This window comes from Clavelina lepadiformis, chromosome 3 (assembly GCF_947623445.1).
Source record: "Clavelina lepadiformis chromosome 3, kaClaLepa1.1, whole genome shotgun sequence".
Classification (NCBI taxonomy): domain Eukaryota; kingdom Metazoa; phylum Chordata; class Ascidiacea; order Aplousobranchia; family Clavelinidae; genus Clavelina; species Clavelina lepadiformis.
In genome coordinates this window covers 1,771,551-1,788,560 of record NC_135242.1, presented here as the reverse complement: position 1 = coordinate 1,788,560, position 17,010 = coordinate 1,771,551, and the positions used below count along the sequence as shown (strand labels likewise).

Genomic DNA, 17,010 nt, shown 5'->3' with positions numbered 1-17,010 from the left:
TAAATCATTTTTTTATAAAAACTGTTTTCGAAATCATATGAAAATACATGCTTGAAAACAGCTCACTATATCTCACTCATATGTCAGTCACAAACAATATCTCAGTGTTAAAGTTGTGTGGCTTAAAAGCAGAGCGTATTAAAGCTAACATCATGACACAAACATGGAGGTCTGAATTCTGTAAAAAATCATTTGTACATAATTTCTGCATTTAAAAACATTTACTTATCTTTTGTATGCATGTACTTGCGGTGTATAGCCTCTTGTTGCTATGGTGACTTTGCTTTCCTTTTATAGTACGTTTCACCTGAAAATTACAAATAGTGTCAATGTCAAGATTGTCATGGTTTGTAAATTGCAAAAGGACATTTACAGTATTTTTGTGCCAAGTGAACTATTGCAAACGGAAACACTATCAGCGTGTTTGACTTTAACAAATGAGCATAACTGGTATGTTTGGTCGCGAAAAAAATGTACCCAGTTCTGGTTAAAATTAACTTTAATCCACTTTTATTTGTTGAAATATTGGTTCATTGACGTATTAAATGACTCATGTTGATACACTGCTGGTAAATATTGTAAAATTGCTTTAAGTAATTGTCCTTAAACTAATCCAATGTTAGGTTTTGCACAATTAATATTTTCCATACGTAAACTTATGTTTTCAACCATTTACATGAAGCCCATAAATTCTTCCAACTGTCAAAGCAGAAAGTTTTGTTGCAATTTTGTTTTGTTTAGTTTTTTCAAATTTAATGATTCATATTATTACTTTATTGTAGATTAGCTGCTATTGTGTTAGTTGTTTGTTAAATTGTTTTAGCTTTTGTTTTTTTCAGCAAATACACAGTAGGTTTTTATAGCAATCAAACCATGGAGTGTCATCCAGCCATGATTCAAGTTGATGTTTCTTTAAAGGCCATCAATGATATTATTTTACAAGAATTTAATTCAATGCGACAAGATTTGAAAATGGAATTTGCACAATTGCAAGTAAACATGGAAGATATGGTTTCAAGGATTCTTGCCGAAACAAAGAAAGCTGAAACAATGAACAATGCAATTCCAACTGAAGAAACAACGCAAACATCAGTTGTAGATTCTGACTTCGGTATTTGCATTGATGGAGTTTATTCTGAAAAGGCATCAGTTCTACCTCTTATTGACACTATCAAAGAAGAACCTTTTTTGTTGGAAGAATATGAGGTTTCACAGCTTGATTCTTATGACCCAAGTATATCCATGTTAAATAAATATCCTCATCAATCAGATATTGGAGTAAATACCACAGTTAAAATGGTTGAGCCACAAACCTGCATTGAAGAAGATCATTCTGAAAAGACATCAACTTCTCCTCAATTTGATGTTATTAAAGAGGAACCTTTGTTGTTGCAAAAATGTACAGTTTCACAGACTGAGATGGATGACCCAAGTATATCAATATCAAATAAATTAACTTCTCAATCGGATATTGCAGTAAGTTCCACCGTAAAAATGGTTGATCCACAAAACTGTGTTGCAAGAAACTCAGATGAAAAATGCAGCGATTCTGTGGAGATGTTTCTCAATAAATCTACTGCAAATGAAAGAATCAATGCTTGCAAAGTTGATGCTCAGTTGCTTGTTGGAAATAACAAAGAAAAGCATTTTTCTTGCAATTTTTGTGATAAATCATTGAAATGCAAAAGAAACTTGAAAGATCATATAAGAACTCACACAGGTGAGCGACCTTATCTATGCGATGTGTGCCACAAGTCATTTTCCATTAACAGCAGTTTGAAAAGTCATATGAGAACTCACACTGGAGAGCGACCTTATCAATGCGATGTGTGCCACAAGTCATTTACCCAAAGCAGCAATTTGAAAACTCATATGAGAATCCACACTGAAGAGCGACCTTATCAATGCGATGTGTGCCACAAGTCATTCTCCATTAGCAACAAATTGAAAAGTCATATGAGAACTCACACTGGAGAGCGACCTTATCAATGCGATGTGTGCCCTAAGTCATTTTCCCAAAGCAACAGTTTAAAAGATCATATGAGAATCCACACTGGAGAGCGACCTTATCCATGCGATGTTTGCCACAAGTCATTTACCCAAAGCAGCAGTTTAAAAACTCACATAAGAATCCACACTGGAGAGCGACCTTATCAATGCAATATGTGCCTCAAGTCATTTTCCGATAGCAGCGGTTTAAAAACTCATATGAGAACCCACACAGGTGAGCGATCTTATCAATGCAAAATTTGTCACAAGTCATTTTTCACAAATGGAAACTTGCAAGCTCATATGAGGACTCACACTGGAGAACGACGTTTTCAATGCGATGTGTGCCACAAGTCATTTAACCAAAACAACCGCTTAAATCATCATATGAGGACTCACACTGGTGAGCGACCTTATCAATGGCATATATGTCAAAAGTCATTTTTCCATAAGAGCAATTTGCGGACTCATGAAACTATTCAAATTGGAAAGTGACCTTGAGAATGTCTGTTTTTTTGGTCAAAAGTCATTTACGTTAAAACGATAATTATTAACAGATATTAAAACTCACATTGGAGCAATGCAAATACTTTGAAAAGGTTTTGGACAAAAACCTAGCCTTGAAAAACAATTACAACCCATTCATCCAGATGCTACATCCATTTATTTATGTTTTAATTGTCCACTTTTACATGTTTTATCAAAAACTTTGTATGTTTCATGAAACATAAAATTGCACTATGTGGGTTTTTTCAGGAAGTTTATCAATGCTAGGTGTGTGAAAAGTCAATCACCCCAACTAGCAATTTCAGAACTCATATGATAACTCACACTGAAGAGCAACCTCGTCAATGCCTGGCGTGTCACATGTCATTAAACAGAAGCACCGATTTGCAAGATCCTACATATACGTATTATAGCACCATCAAACCATGTAGTGTCATCGAGATAATATGAGAGTTGATGTTTTATTCAAGGCAATCAGTGATATGATATCACAAGAATTCAAATCAATGCGATTCGATATGCAGATGGAAGAAACAAAGGAATATGAAACCATGAACAATGCAATGTCCCACTGAAGAAACATCACAAGTATGTGTTTTCCCAAGACTCCTGTTACCGTTATGCGTTGCATTTTGTTTGTCTTTTTGGTTGAATTCTTTAGCAATATGACAAAGTAACGTCTAGAACAGGGGCGGGCAACTTCTTCGGTCGGCGGGCCTGATATGAGAAAATGAAGTACTTGGCGGGCCTGATTGCTGAATAGATTGGAACGCAGCTTTGTCTTATTAATGTTCATGGTGGAAAATGTTTGCTCATAAATGTACGTAGACCCGAACAGAACAAGTAGATTCATGGCCATCTTTCTCAGGTTGGCAAACCTGGACTTATTCAGTGACGCAATACAGGGATTGCGGCAGAATGTGGCCGCAGGCCACATTATCATGTAAGACCGGAAACTGTCTGCGGGCCGCTCAAAATCCCGTCGCGGGCCGGATCCGGCCCACGGGCCGTATGTTGCCCACCCCTGGTCTAGAAGCATTGTGTGTGATGACATTTTATCGCATCTTGCTGAGGCGTTCTTTACATTAGAATGATTGTTTAACCAGGTTGAAAACTCAACCAAGCAAGGCAATTTGAAACTTAATTAATCATCATTAAATTAAACAATGATATCATAAACAAAACTGTTGAAACGGTTTGAATAGTTTTCACTAGAACAAATACTATGATATGATGATCTGAAGTGAACCTAAAACTTTCAATCGAATTAATCGTCATTGATCAGTGATTTTCAACATCACATCAAACCGACTTTAACAATTAATTTGGATTTAACTTTCTGAAATGTGTTGCTCTAAGATGTTTTAAGTGATTTGAGTGCTGTTTATGGTGTGTTATGTGATTTAAAATGATTTCAAGTGTTTTGTATCTTGAAGCTACAAAGAAGTCTTTAGAAACATTTTTTTAAAACAACAAGGAATCTTTTTTTTGTATATGACAGTCACTGCTGTTCTTTACTTTGTAGTAAATTTTGAAAATTGAGTCCTAAAAATGTTGTGGTTGTATGTCGAGTAGTTTATTTGATGCTATGCCAGATGTGTTTGTGATAAAAATGGAGCATGACAATGTGGTGGTCGCCATCCTGTTGTAACAATCGTCGACTGACGTTGCAGTCTTGTATCCCTTTTAAGTCGGCTCATATCATATATTTTACCATTCTTGTATTTTACAGCAACCAATTTTTTCAGGAAGTAACTTGTAATTAGTTTCATTCATTATTAATGTGAACTATGGAACGTGACCTTGGTACAATGCAAGTTGATGCTGCATTGAAAACTAGCTGTCACGTTAATGCCATTTTACAAGAATTTAAATCAATGCGACAAGAAATGAAGATGGAATTTGCAAAAGTGCAAAAAAACATGGACGATATGGTTTCAAAGATTCTTGCAGAAACAAAGAAAGTTGAAATCATGAACAATGCAATGCAGTTTGAAGAAACTTCCCAGCCATCAGTTGCAGAATCTGGTATCAACATTTGTTTTCAGGAAACTTGTTCTGAGAAGAAGGTTTCCCAAACCAAATCTAGTGATGCAATTACTTCTGGAGTTAAAGACGCTATACAAAGGAAACTCTCACGCTAAATCGTAGATTAAGGAAAATATCACAAATAAAAATGTCAGTTCTCCAAACTTTTGTTGACAGAAAATCACATGAAGAATGCAAGAAATCTATAAATAACATTTCAATAAATACACAGCAAGTGTTAAAAGCAATACCAACAAAATCATAATTCGTGCTTTGCTTGAAAAGACAAATAAATTTTTCTTTCGCATTTTTTGTGGTAACTACATCAAACACAATTTAAAGTTTCAGACTCATTTGGTGTTGCACTCAAGTGACCTAATACATGCCAGATCGATCACAAATGTTTTTCACGAAGCATAAGTTTATGTCTTATGTGAGCATTGAACACCTGTACTGGAGGAATACTTTTGTCCTTATTGCGGGAGTAAATGCATGGCTGCACTTGGTTTGAATTGTAAAACATATAAGAATTTATACTGGTAGGATTTCCATACAAATGGAGATAGTTTAATAGATCTTACGGCAAATTTGCTAGCTTAAAATTATTTGAAAACAGTTTATTCATCTTTCTCTTTTATCCTTTCTGTTAATCATCTTGATATGCTATGAATTCATTTTTATCAATTTCTGCAGTTTTAGTTTATTTGGTTCAGTTTGTTTAATATGCAGGGTTTCATTCAGGATGTGTGCATGTAGACATTGTATATATTAAAAGCAATTTATAGAGTAAAAGTTTGGTCTGAGTTCTAATTGAACGTTAATAAAATACCGATATAGTTTCAAACTCTAGTCTTGAGTATTTCACAATAATGGATAACATATAGGTTTATGCTTTTCTATGTAATGATAACAAATTGCTCAAGTACATAAGACTCTAAGAGGAGTTTGTCACCAAGGTAATTGTGGTGACATTGTTGAGCTTTGCATGTTAAAATTTTTCACTTTTTGAGTCAGGATTATTTTGTTGAATATGATGTCTTATGATAATGTTTCTCTTTTGTTACAATCTCTCGCCTTATTTTTTCTCAAGAAATGGGTTGCTACTTGTATAATATTAACTGCTATATCAGTATGGATTGCTGTAGTATTACGGAGTGTCATCCAGATAATGTACGTTTACGTTGACGTTTTTTTGATTGCAATGAAGGATCTATATTTACAAGAATTTAAACTAATGCGACAAGTTATGAAGTTAGTTATGAACATTGAACAATTTATAGTGTAAAATTCTGGTATGAGTTCAAATTGAACGTTAAAGAAATACGGAAATAGTTTCAAATTCTAGTCTTGAGGATTTCACAATAATGGATAACGTATAGGTTTATGCTTTTCAATGTAATGATAACAAATTGCTCAAGTACATAAGACTGTAAGAGAAGTTTGTCACCAAGGTAATCATTGTTGAGCTTTGCATGTTAAGATTTGATGTCCTATTAATGTTTCTGTTTTGTTTCAATCTCTCGCCTTATTATTTCTCAACAAATAGGTTGCTACTTGTATAATGATAGCTGCTATATCAGCATGGATTGTTGTAGTAGTACAGAGTGTCATCCAGATAATGTACGTTTACGTTGACGTTTTGTTGAATGCAATCAAGGATCTAATTTTACAAGAATTTAAACTAATGCGACAAGTTATGAACATTGAACTTGCTAAAATACAAGAAAACAAGAAAGTTATGGTTTCTGTTGTATTTTAATGCAGGAAAACATGGAAAATGTGGTTTCAAAATTTGTTACAGAAACAAAGAAAGCTGGAACTATGAAAAATGCAATTCCAATTGAAGAAACATCACAACCATTGGATATGGAATCTGATAATGGCATTTGTATTGAGTAAGTTTATTCTGAGAAAGCATCAGCTCTTCTTGTTGAAGCTATCAAAGAAGATTCTTTGCTATTGGAAGAATTTCATATTTCACAGACTGAGTCTGGTAACCCAAGTACATCCAAGTTAAACAAATTTTCTCCTCTCTCAAATATGTAGTAAATGCCACAGTTAAAGCTGTTGAGCCCCGAAGCTGTTTTGCAAGAAATCCAAATGAACATTGTAGCGATCTTGTAGAAATATTCCTTGATTGATCTTCCGAAAATAGTAAAGTCAACATATACTCTATGCTCATATGTCTGGTCGAAGTGACAAAGAAAAACAGTTTTTGTGCAATTTTTGTGATAAATCTTTCCAACAAAAAACAAACTTGATCTCGCACAGGCGAGCAACCTTATCAATGCCGGGTGTGTGAAATTTCATGGAAGCGAAGCATGTTATTGAAAACTCATATGAGAACTCACACAATTGAGACACTTTATCAATGTGATGTGTGTGAAAAGATGTCAAAAATGTTATTTGCTGAGTCATGTGATTTGGAAGAATATGAGGTTTCACAGACTGAGAATGATGACTGAAATATATCCATGTTAAATAAATTTCTTCCTCAATCAGATATTGGAGTGAATGCCACAGTCGAAATTGTTAAACCACAAAGCTGTGTTGCAAGAAACTCAGATAAAGAATTCAGCGATTCTGTGGACATTTTTCTCGATAAATCTAATGCAAGTGAAAGAATCAATGCTTGCAAAGTTGATGCTCAGTTGCTTGTTGGAAATAACAAAGAAAAACAATTTTCTTGCAATTTTTGTGATAGATCATTCAAATGCAAAAAAGACTTGAAAGTTCATTTAACAACTCACACAGGTGAGCGACCTTATCAATGCCAAATTTGTGACAAGTCATTTACCATAAGTGGAAATTTGCAAGCTCATATGAGAATCTACACTGGAGAGCGACCTTATCAATGCGATGTGTGCCACAAGCTATTTATCCAAAGCAACTGTTTAAAACATCATATGAGAACTCACACTGGAGAGCGACCTTATCAATGCCATATATGTCAAAAGTCATTTTCCAAAAAGAGCAATTTGCGGACTCATGAGACTATTCACACTGGAAAGCGACCTTGAAAATATTTGTTTTTGTTTGTCAAAATTCATTTACATTGAAATGATAATTTTTAACACATATTAAACCTCCTATTGGGGAAATCTAAATATTTTGAAGTGGTCGTTGGACAAAAACTTAGCCTTGAAAAACATTTACAAAACATTTATCCAAATGCTGCATCCATTTAATTGTGTTTTATTTTTCCACTTTTACATGTTTTAGCAATAACTTTGTATGTTCATGAAACATAAAATTGCACTATGTGGTTGTTTTTGGCAAATAAGTTGTTTTTTCAGGAAGTTTATCAATGCTTGGTGTGTGAAAAGTCGTATGATAAAACTCATATGATAACTCACACTGAAGAGCAACCTTATCAATGTCAAGCGTGTCACTTGTCATTAACGAGAAGCACCGATTTGCAACATCATATGAGTACATCATATAAGCACCGTCATGGAGTTTCATCCAGATAATATGCGAGTTGCTGTTTTATTCAAGGCAATCAGTGACATGATACCACAAGAATTCAAATCAATGCAATTTGATATGCAGATGGAAGAAACAATGGAAACTGAAACCATGAACAATGCAATGTCCCACTGAAGAAACATCACTACCATTAGTGTCAGATTACAAGTACGTGTTTTCCCAAGACTCCCATTATATCATTATGCGTTGCATTTTGTTTGTCTTTAACCTTGAAATCTTTAGCAGTATGACAAAGTGCTGTCTAGAAGCATTACGTGTGAGGAAATTTCATCGCATCTCGCTGAGGCATTGTTTTCATTAAAACAAATGTTTAACCAGGTTAAAAATTCAACCAAGCAAGGGAATTTGAAACGTTATTAATCATTATTAAATTAAACAATGATGTAGTGATTTCAGCAATGTTTATTGTGTGTGCCAATTGTGGGTTAGTTTAGGTCAAACTGGTGTGTAAAGTCATTTTAGATGATTTCGTGTGTACAATGTGTACTTTTTATTTTATGATAGCCTAGTGGACAGAGAGTTTACATTTTTCATGTCTTGTATTATTATGTCCCTGTGTGTGTAATTGTTTTCTTAATGTTTAAGTTTTGCTGTTGTTTTTATTTCAGCTTCAATTGAAAATATTTATGTTGAGTTTATATAAACACAGAAAGAATGGAAACTAACCTGATCCAGAATCAGGTTGATGGTAATGGTGCAACAATGACAATCCGACACTTGTTCTTGCAAGAAATAAAATCAGTCAGGTTGAATGTGGAGAAAGAATTTGTAAAATTGGAAGAAAAAATTGAAGAATTGATTTCAAAGCATTTTCTGGAAGAAACTGATAGAGCTGAAGTTGTGAGCAACACGTTATCATATGAGCAAGCATCAGGTTCACCATCTATACAATCTGATGTTGGAGTTTGGGATCAAGAAGCTTATAGTAAAAACTCATCAATTTTTGCTCATTTTGAAAAGATTAAAGAGGAATTTTTGTTAGATGAAGAACAAAGTTCGCAACGGTTTTACTTTAAAAAATCAGAAATATTTCCTAAACATGTAGCTGAGAATTTGTCTGAAAACTTTGAAAACAACTGCTACACTTCTCTGAGTCGTAGTGGTGTATCGGACGTTTCAAGTAATGCTTCTAGAATTGACAATTATTCTTTGAATAATGGGTTTTTGTCAGATCAGGAGTCGAAAAGTTTTGAAAACAAAACAAACAAAGAACCTTGTGCAATTAGTGCTTTAGAAAATTTTCAACAGCCCATTAATCAAAAAGGTTTAACTGGGAAATGTTTCCGTGAAACCGTGACTAAGGTTGGCTGCATGAACAAGGCATGTTTACAAAAACCCTTACATCTATCGTCTAAAACTGCTAGAGGCCAGTATACCTGTGAAATCTGCGGTAAGGAATTTGGAAAAAGGTTCAATCTTAACAGACATAAACGTTGTCTTCACCCAGATGAAATTGACACTATAAAATGTCAACACACTTGTGAAATTTGTGGTAAGCAGTTTGCGAAGAAGTTTAATCTTGATAGACACAAGCTGTTCCATACAGGCGAAAAGCCTAGCCCCGTAGAAGATTCACGCACTTGTGAATTCTGCGGCAAGCAGTTTGCGAAAAGATTCAATCTTAATAGACACAAGCTTTTCCACACAAATGAAATGTCTAGAACTTTGGAAATTGTTTGATATTAATATTAACTTTGCCACTCAAGTGAAAAACAACATTGTTGCCAATTTTGTTGTGACAGCTTTGGTCGTGATCATGATCATATTCTATTTTTTGCAAATTACTTCAAAATGTAATTTAAGTTTTTTGGTGATGTTACGAGGTTAAATTGACATGCATGTGATAGCTATGCTATGTGATAGCTATGCTATGTAGTGCCAGCTAAATAACAGAGCAGTTGAAACTCAGAGGACTACATATGCCTTGCTTGATACCTAGCTGTGTTGAAATTGCGATATCTTTGTCTTAATCTTTGTATTAATCATGACTAGTATCTCTAGTTTAATTCTTGATTTGTTATACTCGAGTCTAGGTTTTTCTTATCACGTTTTTGTAGTTTATCATATTTTTAGGTACTCCAGTCACATAGTTGTCATTATTGTTTTCTAAATCGTAACATTTAATTTCTAATTCTCACTTACTGTTTTTCTTTATAGGTTTTTTTAAGTAAATATGGAATCTTTAATAGCTGGTGTTCAAGTTGATAATGATGTTATGATGAAGGCAATAGGAAACTTGATTTTGCGAGAATTGAAATCGATTAGAAAAGATATGAAGAAGGAATTTATAAAAATGGAAGAAAAAATCGAGGAATTAAATTTGAAGCAACTTAAAGCAGAAGCAAACAAAAGGATGCCATTAACCGAAGAAGGAAAAACTAAAATCACAGATGAACCAAGTCAAGATCTTCTATGTTTATCTCATGGGAATCAACAGCATCCTGTGATGCCAGATCCCCCACACACTGAGTTGGATCCCAGCATTTCGGCCAAACAGTGCTCCTCCAGATCTGGATCGTTTTCATCTCGTGTTGTTATTGTTAAAGATGAGCCTTTATCAGTTCTGGAACAACAACCATCAGAACCATCACAGAAATCACATAGAAAAGCAAAAAAGAACCTTTTCGAGAACGCTACAACCAAAAGTGTCCCCAAAAAGCATAAACTTGCCATTGATGCAGTCACAACTAGAAGTGTGACTAAAAAGCAGAAAGGTTTCACTGACTCATGTCAAATAAAGTCAAAAAGCGATCAAGACAAGAAAGAATCTGCAAAAAAACACTTAAGAATTTCTTTTGGTAAAGCTGATCTTGTTGCTGAAATGCAATGCAAGTTGCTTGAGGAAAGCGAGACACCACTAAAATACGATGAGACACTGAATGACGAAAAGTTTATTTGCGATGTTTGTGATAAATCATTTGTGAAGAGAAGATATCTATCTATACACAAGCAGCTACACAGCACTATTAAGCCATACACATGCAAATATTGCGAAAAATCTTTACCGCATAAATACAGACTCAATAGACATCTGCTTACGCACACTGGAGACAAACCTTGGCCGTGTGTGACTTAAGGACAACGTTTCCGAGAAGAATACAAATTAAAGCGCCATCTTCGTATACATACTAAAGAAATGCCAATCCAATGCCCAATATGTCCTAAACGGCTGTCTTCTGGAACCTGCTTAAAAACCCATATGAGATGCCACAACGGAGAAAAACCATGGATTTGTGAAATCTGTGAAAAGCGATTTCGGTCAAAGTTTTCTCTTGCCAGGCACCAAGTGACGCACACTGGTGAAACAACGGAGTGGTTAGATGGAACATTTGTACACACATAACATCATTGACATGAATTGTGTACAATAAGCAAAAACAATGCAAACATTCATTTTCAAATGTCAAAATTCTTTTGTAGTTGTACGACTATTCAACTTCATCCCTAATGCTTGACAGTTTGATGATTATGATGATCAGTTTTATGTATTTTTATTTTATGGTTAAGACTGTGCTTTACAAATTTTCTTTTCTTTGCACAACGTTCAGTTATAAATGTTTTAGAAGAGTTAATAGGTGTAAGTAAGCTCAAGGAATCCTTGTTCTGCAAACTAAACTTTACACCACACTGGTGAAAAAACGGAGTGGTTAGATGGAACATTTGTACACTCATAACATCATTGACATGAATTGTGTACAATATGCAATAAACAATGCAAACATTCATTTTCAAATGTCAAAATTATTTTGTAGTTTTACCATTGTTCAAGTTCATGCCTAATGCTTGACAGTTTGATGATTATGATGATCAGTTTTATGTATTTTTATTTTATGGTTAAGACTGTGCTTTACACAATTTCTTTTTTTTGCACAAAATTCAGTTATAAATGTCTCAGATGATTTGATAGGCGTAATTAAGCTCAAGGAATCCTTGTTCTGCAAACAATAAGTCCATAGAATCTGCTGCAGTGACTGGTTTTGTTTATTATGCTTGACAATATTTGAACAACATTCTGTAACGAAATTGTACTTTTTTATAGGCAGTATTTTTGTTGGCTGAACAGTTTTGCTGTTGATTGAGAGTTCCTAGTGTTTACTGTTATGGATAATCTCATGGAAGTTTTAGTTTTAAAAGAACTGCGTTTAATTTCACAGATAGATTCTCTTTCACAAATTAAAGCAGCCATTCAGAGACTGGAATATAAAATCGAAACACTTATCACATTGAATAACACAGGAAGCTTCGTTGAAGTAAAGAAGCAACAAGTTCGATGCAAAGCAAGAATTCCTGATTGTCGTGAAAATGATGCCCTTGAAAGAAGTGAGTCTGAACTGGATGGTTCGAGATATTTCATAAATGTGGAATTGTCTGAAGACGAGAACAATTTGCTTTCAGAAACGGAGGAAGATCCGTCGGACTTGAGATTTCAAAGAAATATGGTTTCGGCTGTGAATGAGTACAATGAAGACGACACGGATCCTGTAAATTTGTCACTAGATGGCAGTGATGTGCAAAATGAAAACCCTTTGAAGTGTCCGCAATGTGAAAGAACATACAGCAGGCGATCAGCGCTACTGCAACACTTGCAAACCCACAGCAGTTGCTTGCCTTTCCACTGCATATACTGCCATAAGTCCTTTAAAATAAAAGGCTATTTAACGCAGCATCTCCTGGTACATAAAACTGAGAAACCATTTAAATGTACAATTGCTGGTTGTGATAAAGCTTTTAAGAAACGGCGAAAGCTTCAGGATCATTTACTCAGCCATGGGACAGAGAGAAACTATTCGTGCCATGTCTGTGGCAAAGCTTTCAAAATCGCCTCAACGTTGGCTGTTCACATGAAGGCCCATCAAGACCTACGGCCGTACCAGTGCCAACAGTGTGGCATGGCCTTTAAATTTAAAGGTAATTTGAAAAGCCACATCAGAATTCACACTGGAGAGCGACCATTTGAATGCACCGTGTGTAAGAAATCCTTTGCTCAGCAAACGACATTACAGATACATATGCGAATCCACACCGGGGAGAAGCCTTACAAGTGCATGGAATGCAATCAGGCATTCGCATGCCATACAACTTTACGGAAGCATCGTGAAAAGCACAAGAACGGTCCTAAACCTTTTCTCTGTAGCATCTGTGGAAAGGGCTTGACCTGCAAACATACGTTAACAGAACACATTCGTCTGCACACGGGAGAAAAACCGTTCAAGTGTGAACAGTGCGGGGAAAGCTTTCGTCAAAAACAACCTTTGAAAGATCATCTTAAACGCCATGAAAGCGTTCAGTGAGAGATTCTACGTCTAAGCTTGTAGAGTTCGCTCTGTTCAACCAACCTACGTTGGTTACTAAACTTTGTCAGGTTTAGTCCTTTGTTTGTTTTGTGAAGTACACTCCGACCTGTGGTTTATAATCAAGTAACAACGAGCGGTGTGGTGTTTGCAGAACACAGTCTTGCATCTCCAAGCGAACAACAGCTAAGTTCTGATAAGTCAGAAAACCACGCAGTTCTAAAGCTCAACTCTGTCAAGTTGATAGTGTCAACAGTGGTTTATCCCATACAGTAGGTTCTGTCCTCAAGAATATGTTCCTCAATATGTTATGTTCAATATGTTATGTTCAATATGTTATGTTCAATACTCAATATGTTATAATATGTTATGTTATGTTATGTTCAATATGTTATGTAATATAATAGAATAGGAGGAATATATAGAATAATATATAAATAATAGAATATAATATAATAGAATGTTCAGGAATATGAATATGAATATGTTCCTCAGGAATATGTCACACTTTCAACTGCAGTTTAAAACACTTTTGTGCAAGTTTTTGATAAATAATACAACCATGCTATTCATCAGCTATAACAGTTTTTGGCGTTTATTAAACCATTTTTAAACCCAGAGCAAAGTGATTAGCAAAATAACTATCAAAGCAACCCAAGAACTTAACAATTTGTTGCAAATAAATCTTGAGGAGCAGCTTATCGGATATTTCTGTTACCAAATATGGCAGTTGCAGAAAATTTTACAATTTTTTCCAAATAAGTTATCATCTCTTCGATGTTAAAGTTGTAAGGTCCTATCCCGCCGATGTATTTCACTTCTCCATCTAGTACCACGCACATCCGCTCTGGCAACCCTCCATGGTTGAGGTTTGCTTCGTTCTTCATCGTGTCCACCACAATTAGCGGGAGAGAAAAGTCATCCAAGCTCTGCAAAATTTCAGCCGCCGACAAACGATCTTCAATTGCACGATGCGTCTTTATTTTAAACCTGCCAAGAAAAATTATTATTTTTAAACCAATTTCGATCGGGGCGCACTTATTACCGGGAAATTTGTCAAATGGAGGTGACATAAACATCAAATTTATCACATATGTATTTTAGTCAACATTTTGGTTATTTGCTGAATGGCATAGCTTTATCACTAACTTATAATAGCCAAGCGGTCAAGTGGAAAAGAGACACTGAATTGCAGTTACTTGTTCTGTTCGAAAGACCAGCCGTCAAGGGCATGTATTTCGTCGATGTAGACGACCACAAAATCGACCCTGTCCTTGTACATCCGCGAAATCCTGCCAAGTTCGTCTATGCTTTTGACAAACGGGGGTCAGGAACAGGAACCAAATATTTCCACTAGAGGTCTCCCGGCAAACATGAAATCCAGCAAGCTAAAGGGACAAACACCTCGCCGATTACAAATCAACAAGCGATGCAAAATTACGTTCATTTCAAATTAAACCTAGCCTTAACCCTGTTCTAACTAGGCTTGGCTTCTCCCGCACACTGTCATAGCAAAACGTGGCGTACAGTTGCATTGTTTGCTGTAGAAACTTGAAATTTGGTGACTCTTCCTAAAAAATGTTCAGCTATCTGTCCATGTTTGTTTGATAAAGTTGGATTTTGTAATTTTTAAGATATTGCGATATTTTCATAATTTTCCTCTGCTTTGCTCTGCTCTCCGCATTGAAGCGTATTACTCATTTACGCACCAATAACTCGACTAACTATTCTCTTTCGTTCTCTTCTCGCGGTCAGCTGGTTTTCCGCACAGCGGGGACGCGGCGTAACGAGAAGAATTTCTAGAAATGTGTCACTTTTAGAAATACTTAATTTACACTAAATTAACTTTCTTTAGTTTTACAATTATGATGTATACAGGAAGCCAGATGTTTTTGCTACAAACCTGTCAAAATCCGATCAGTTTACGACGTATAGTTTTCTAGTAATTAACGATTGAAAATGTGTGTGCGGGGTCGGCCAAGCCTAGTTTTTTTTAAAACTCGCGAGCCTGGTTAGGATAGGGTTAAAGCTATAGTATTTAATCAGGCGCTGTTCGCGTTAGAAACATTAGATTCTGAGCTATGCGCTTTTTATGAAAATAATGTTAAAACGGTATCACACATGTTTATTCAATACTCATTTTCGGTTTGGTTCTGAGAAAATGTATGTAACTGGATTGCTGTGCGCTTGAAGTATCCTCACAACCTTCAGCATAACAACTTACTACTCGGAATTCCTAAACTGTGAATAGCCTATCTTTTTGACTTGTTGCCAGCAGCGCGTTTAACTATTTATCGCGCCAAGCCTAACCACTGTAAATCATCGATTGAGCTCTTTGAAAATTTGGTGAAGGACACTGAAAAATCCGAGTAATGTTTAGTAAAAAGAAAAAAAAATTAATATTTCAATATAGTAAATGGAGGCTTTGCCTGCCATGCTTTTAACTTGCTTCTTTTGATTGTGCTTTGCCATTTAATTTATACTACTGTTTATTATTTGTCTGTTGTTGTTGTTGTGTCGTTAATCATTAAACTAAAAAAGCCTAAAAAAGTGACAAACATTTCGACATTAGTCCGCAACGAAAGCTGCCAGTGAGCCGACTCGCAAACTTCCAGTGCGTGTATTTGGGGTGGTGTCGTGCTCATGTTGTTAGTTATCAAAACTGGTTTTTGAAAATTTTGTAGCTCTGATAGGCTACTAAGTTATAGCTTATGCAGGCCACTTGGTAGATAGCAGGAATAAAAGATTTCAAAACCACCCGCTTGACTAATATGTGGAAGACACTGTTTCCAATGTCTTCCAAGTTGTGTTGTTATAATCATATTTGTGACGTTTACCACGCTATTACATAACGTCATATTTGCCATAAGTCAATCACAGTTCACGGTATTACAGACTTACCGAAATGTAGTTGATTGACAGTCAGTTCCGCGAGCTTACCTCTGCTTGCACTTTTGAACTTATTGCATTTTGATGGCTTCTGTGTGATTGACAGATTATTAGTAAACATGTTTATCTACACGAGTGACCTCGTATTAACAGCAGTGTTATGAAAAATTGACGTTGATTGATTGACATATTGTTTCCTGTGTCGACCACCTGACTTGTAATACGTCACGTTTAAAAGTCCGAATCATTTCCGTAAAGAAAAATGCATTCTCTTCAAGTTGAAATCCTCTTTCTTTATTATCTGTTTCAGTGTATTTTTATTTCCTTATTATCTTCTTAAGCGTATAAGTATAGCGTATTATAGCGTGATTTAAGGAGAATTAGAGAGAACTAGAATTGTTACTTATACCTAAGAGGTAACTGTACTAACCTTATGAGCGTTTTCCTGAAGTATTAATGAATGCAGAGTGTTGCGCTTGCTTGCTATTGGATTCTTAAAATCCTTAGTATATGACCCGTAATATTGTCGTAAATTTTAGTGTTGTTTGTAGAAATAATGAAGGATATTAAAATCAATATTAACCAGATTCTCCGTGTTTAAATTGTATAAACTATTCAACCGAAGTTTAGGAGTTCCTAGAGACCTAGACAGAATTCACAACCTTCTAATCATTCTTAAGAGTCAGATAACTATATATCATAACATCCATAATTTGGCAGTTCTGTAAAAATCCAAAATAAAACAGTAACCGCCATATGTAGGTATATTTTTCGCACAAGTTTAATATTTAAAAATACTCGGCTCTGCGCTCGAGCG

General features: G+C 35.3%; 4 protein-coding genes across 4 annotated transcripts; 3 read left to right on the top strand and 1 right to left on the bottom strand.

Moving 5' to 3' along the window:
* The first annotated feature begins 69 nt into the window (after nucleotides 1-69).
* LOC143449186 (uncharacterized) lies at nucleotides 70-6,813 on the top strand. Its single transcript, XM_076949282.1, has one exon. It carries the CDS (start codon nucleotides 874-876, stop codon nucleotides 2,482-2,484), a length of 1,611 nt encoding a protein of 536 aa, XP_076805397.1. The 5' UTR covers nucleotides 70-873; the 3' UTR covers nucleotides 2,485-6,813.
* Nucleotides 6,814-7,819: 1,006 nt separating this feature from the next.
* On the top strand, nucleotides 7,820-10,170 carry LOC143449215 (uncharacterized). Its single transcript, XM_076949326.1, has 2 exons — nucleotides 7,820-7,956; nucleotides 8,077-10,170. The coding sequence occupies exon 2, from the start codon at nucleotides 8,668-8,670 to the stop codon at nucleotides 9,691-9,693; it is 1,026 nt and encodes a 341-aa protein (XP_076805441.1). The 5' UTR covers nucleotides 7,820-7,956; nucleotides 8,077-8,667; the 3' UTR covers nucleotides 9,694-10,170.
* Nucleotides 7,950-16,780, top strand: LOC143448605 (uncharacterized). Its single transcript, XM_076948415.1, has 7 exons — nucleotides 7,950-8,160; nucleotides 10,171-11,080; nucleotides 11,123-11,344; nucleotides 11,434-11,470; nucleotides 11,562-11,643; nucleotides 11,932-11,987; nucleotides 12,094-16,780. The coding sequence occupies exons 2-7, from the start codon at nucleotides 10,187-10,189 to the stop codon at nucleotides 13,302-13,304; spliced, it is 2,502 nt and encodes an 833-aa protein (XP_076804530.1). The 5' UTR covers nucleotides 7,950-8,160; nucleotides 10,171-10,186; the 3' UTR covers nucleotides 13,305-16,780.
* LOC143449233 (thyroxine 5'-deiodinase-like) lies at nucleotides 14,003-14,641 on the bottom strand. The gene is made up of 2 exons (XM_076949346.1): nucleotides 14,504-14,641; nucleotides 14,003-14,294 (listed from the first exon to the last, which is right to left on the bottom strand). Exons 1-2 carry the CDS (start codon nucleotides 14,584-14,586, stop codon nucleotides 14,003-14,005), a joined length of 375 nt encoding a protein of 124 aa, XP_076805461.1. The 5' UTR covers nucleotides 14,587-14,641.
* Nucleotides 16,781-17,010: the final 230 nt, after the last annotated feature.

What these genes read in the sequence shown, in the direction of transcription:
- LOC143449186 (XM_076949282.1), top strand. Translation starts at nt 874, where the DNA reads ATGGAGTGTCATCCAGCCATGATTCAAGTTGATGTTTCTTTAAAGGCC.
- LOC143449215 (XM_076949326.1), top strand. Translation starts at nt 8,668, where the DNA reads ATGGAAACTAACCTGATCCAGAATCAGGTTGATGGTAATGGTGCAACA.
- LOC143448605 (XM_076948415.1), top strand. Translation starts at nt 10,187, where the DNA reads ATGGAATCTTTAATAGCTGGTGTTCAAGTTGATAATGATGTTATGATG. An exon ending in GAGACAAACCTTGGCCGTGT is followed by an intron (nt 11,081 to 11,122) that starts GTGACTTAAGGA and finishes TACAAATTAAAG; the next exon opens with CGCCATCTTCGTATACATAC. An exon ending in AGAATCTGCTGCAGTGACTG is followed by an intron (nt 11,988 to 12,093) that starts GTTTTGTTTATT and finishes CTGTTGATTGAG; the next exon opens with AGTTCCTAGTGTTTACTGTT.
- LOC143449233 (XM_076949346.1), bottom strand. Translation starts at nt 14,586, where the DNA reads ATGTACAAGGACAGGGTCGATTTTGTGGTCGTCTACATCGACGAAATA. An exon ending in TGGTCTTTCGAACAGAACAA is followed by an intron (nt 14,295 to 14,503) that starts GTAACTGCAATT and finishes TTTTCTTGGCAG; the next exon opens with GTTTAAAATAAAGACGCATC.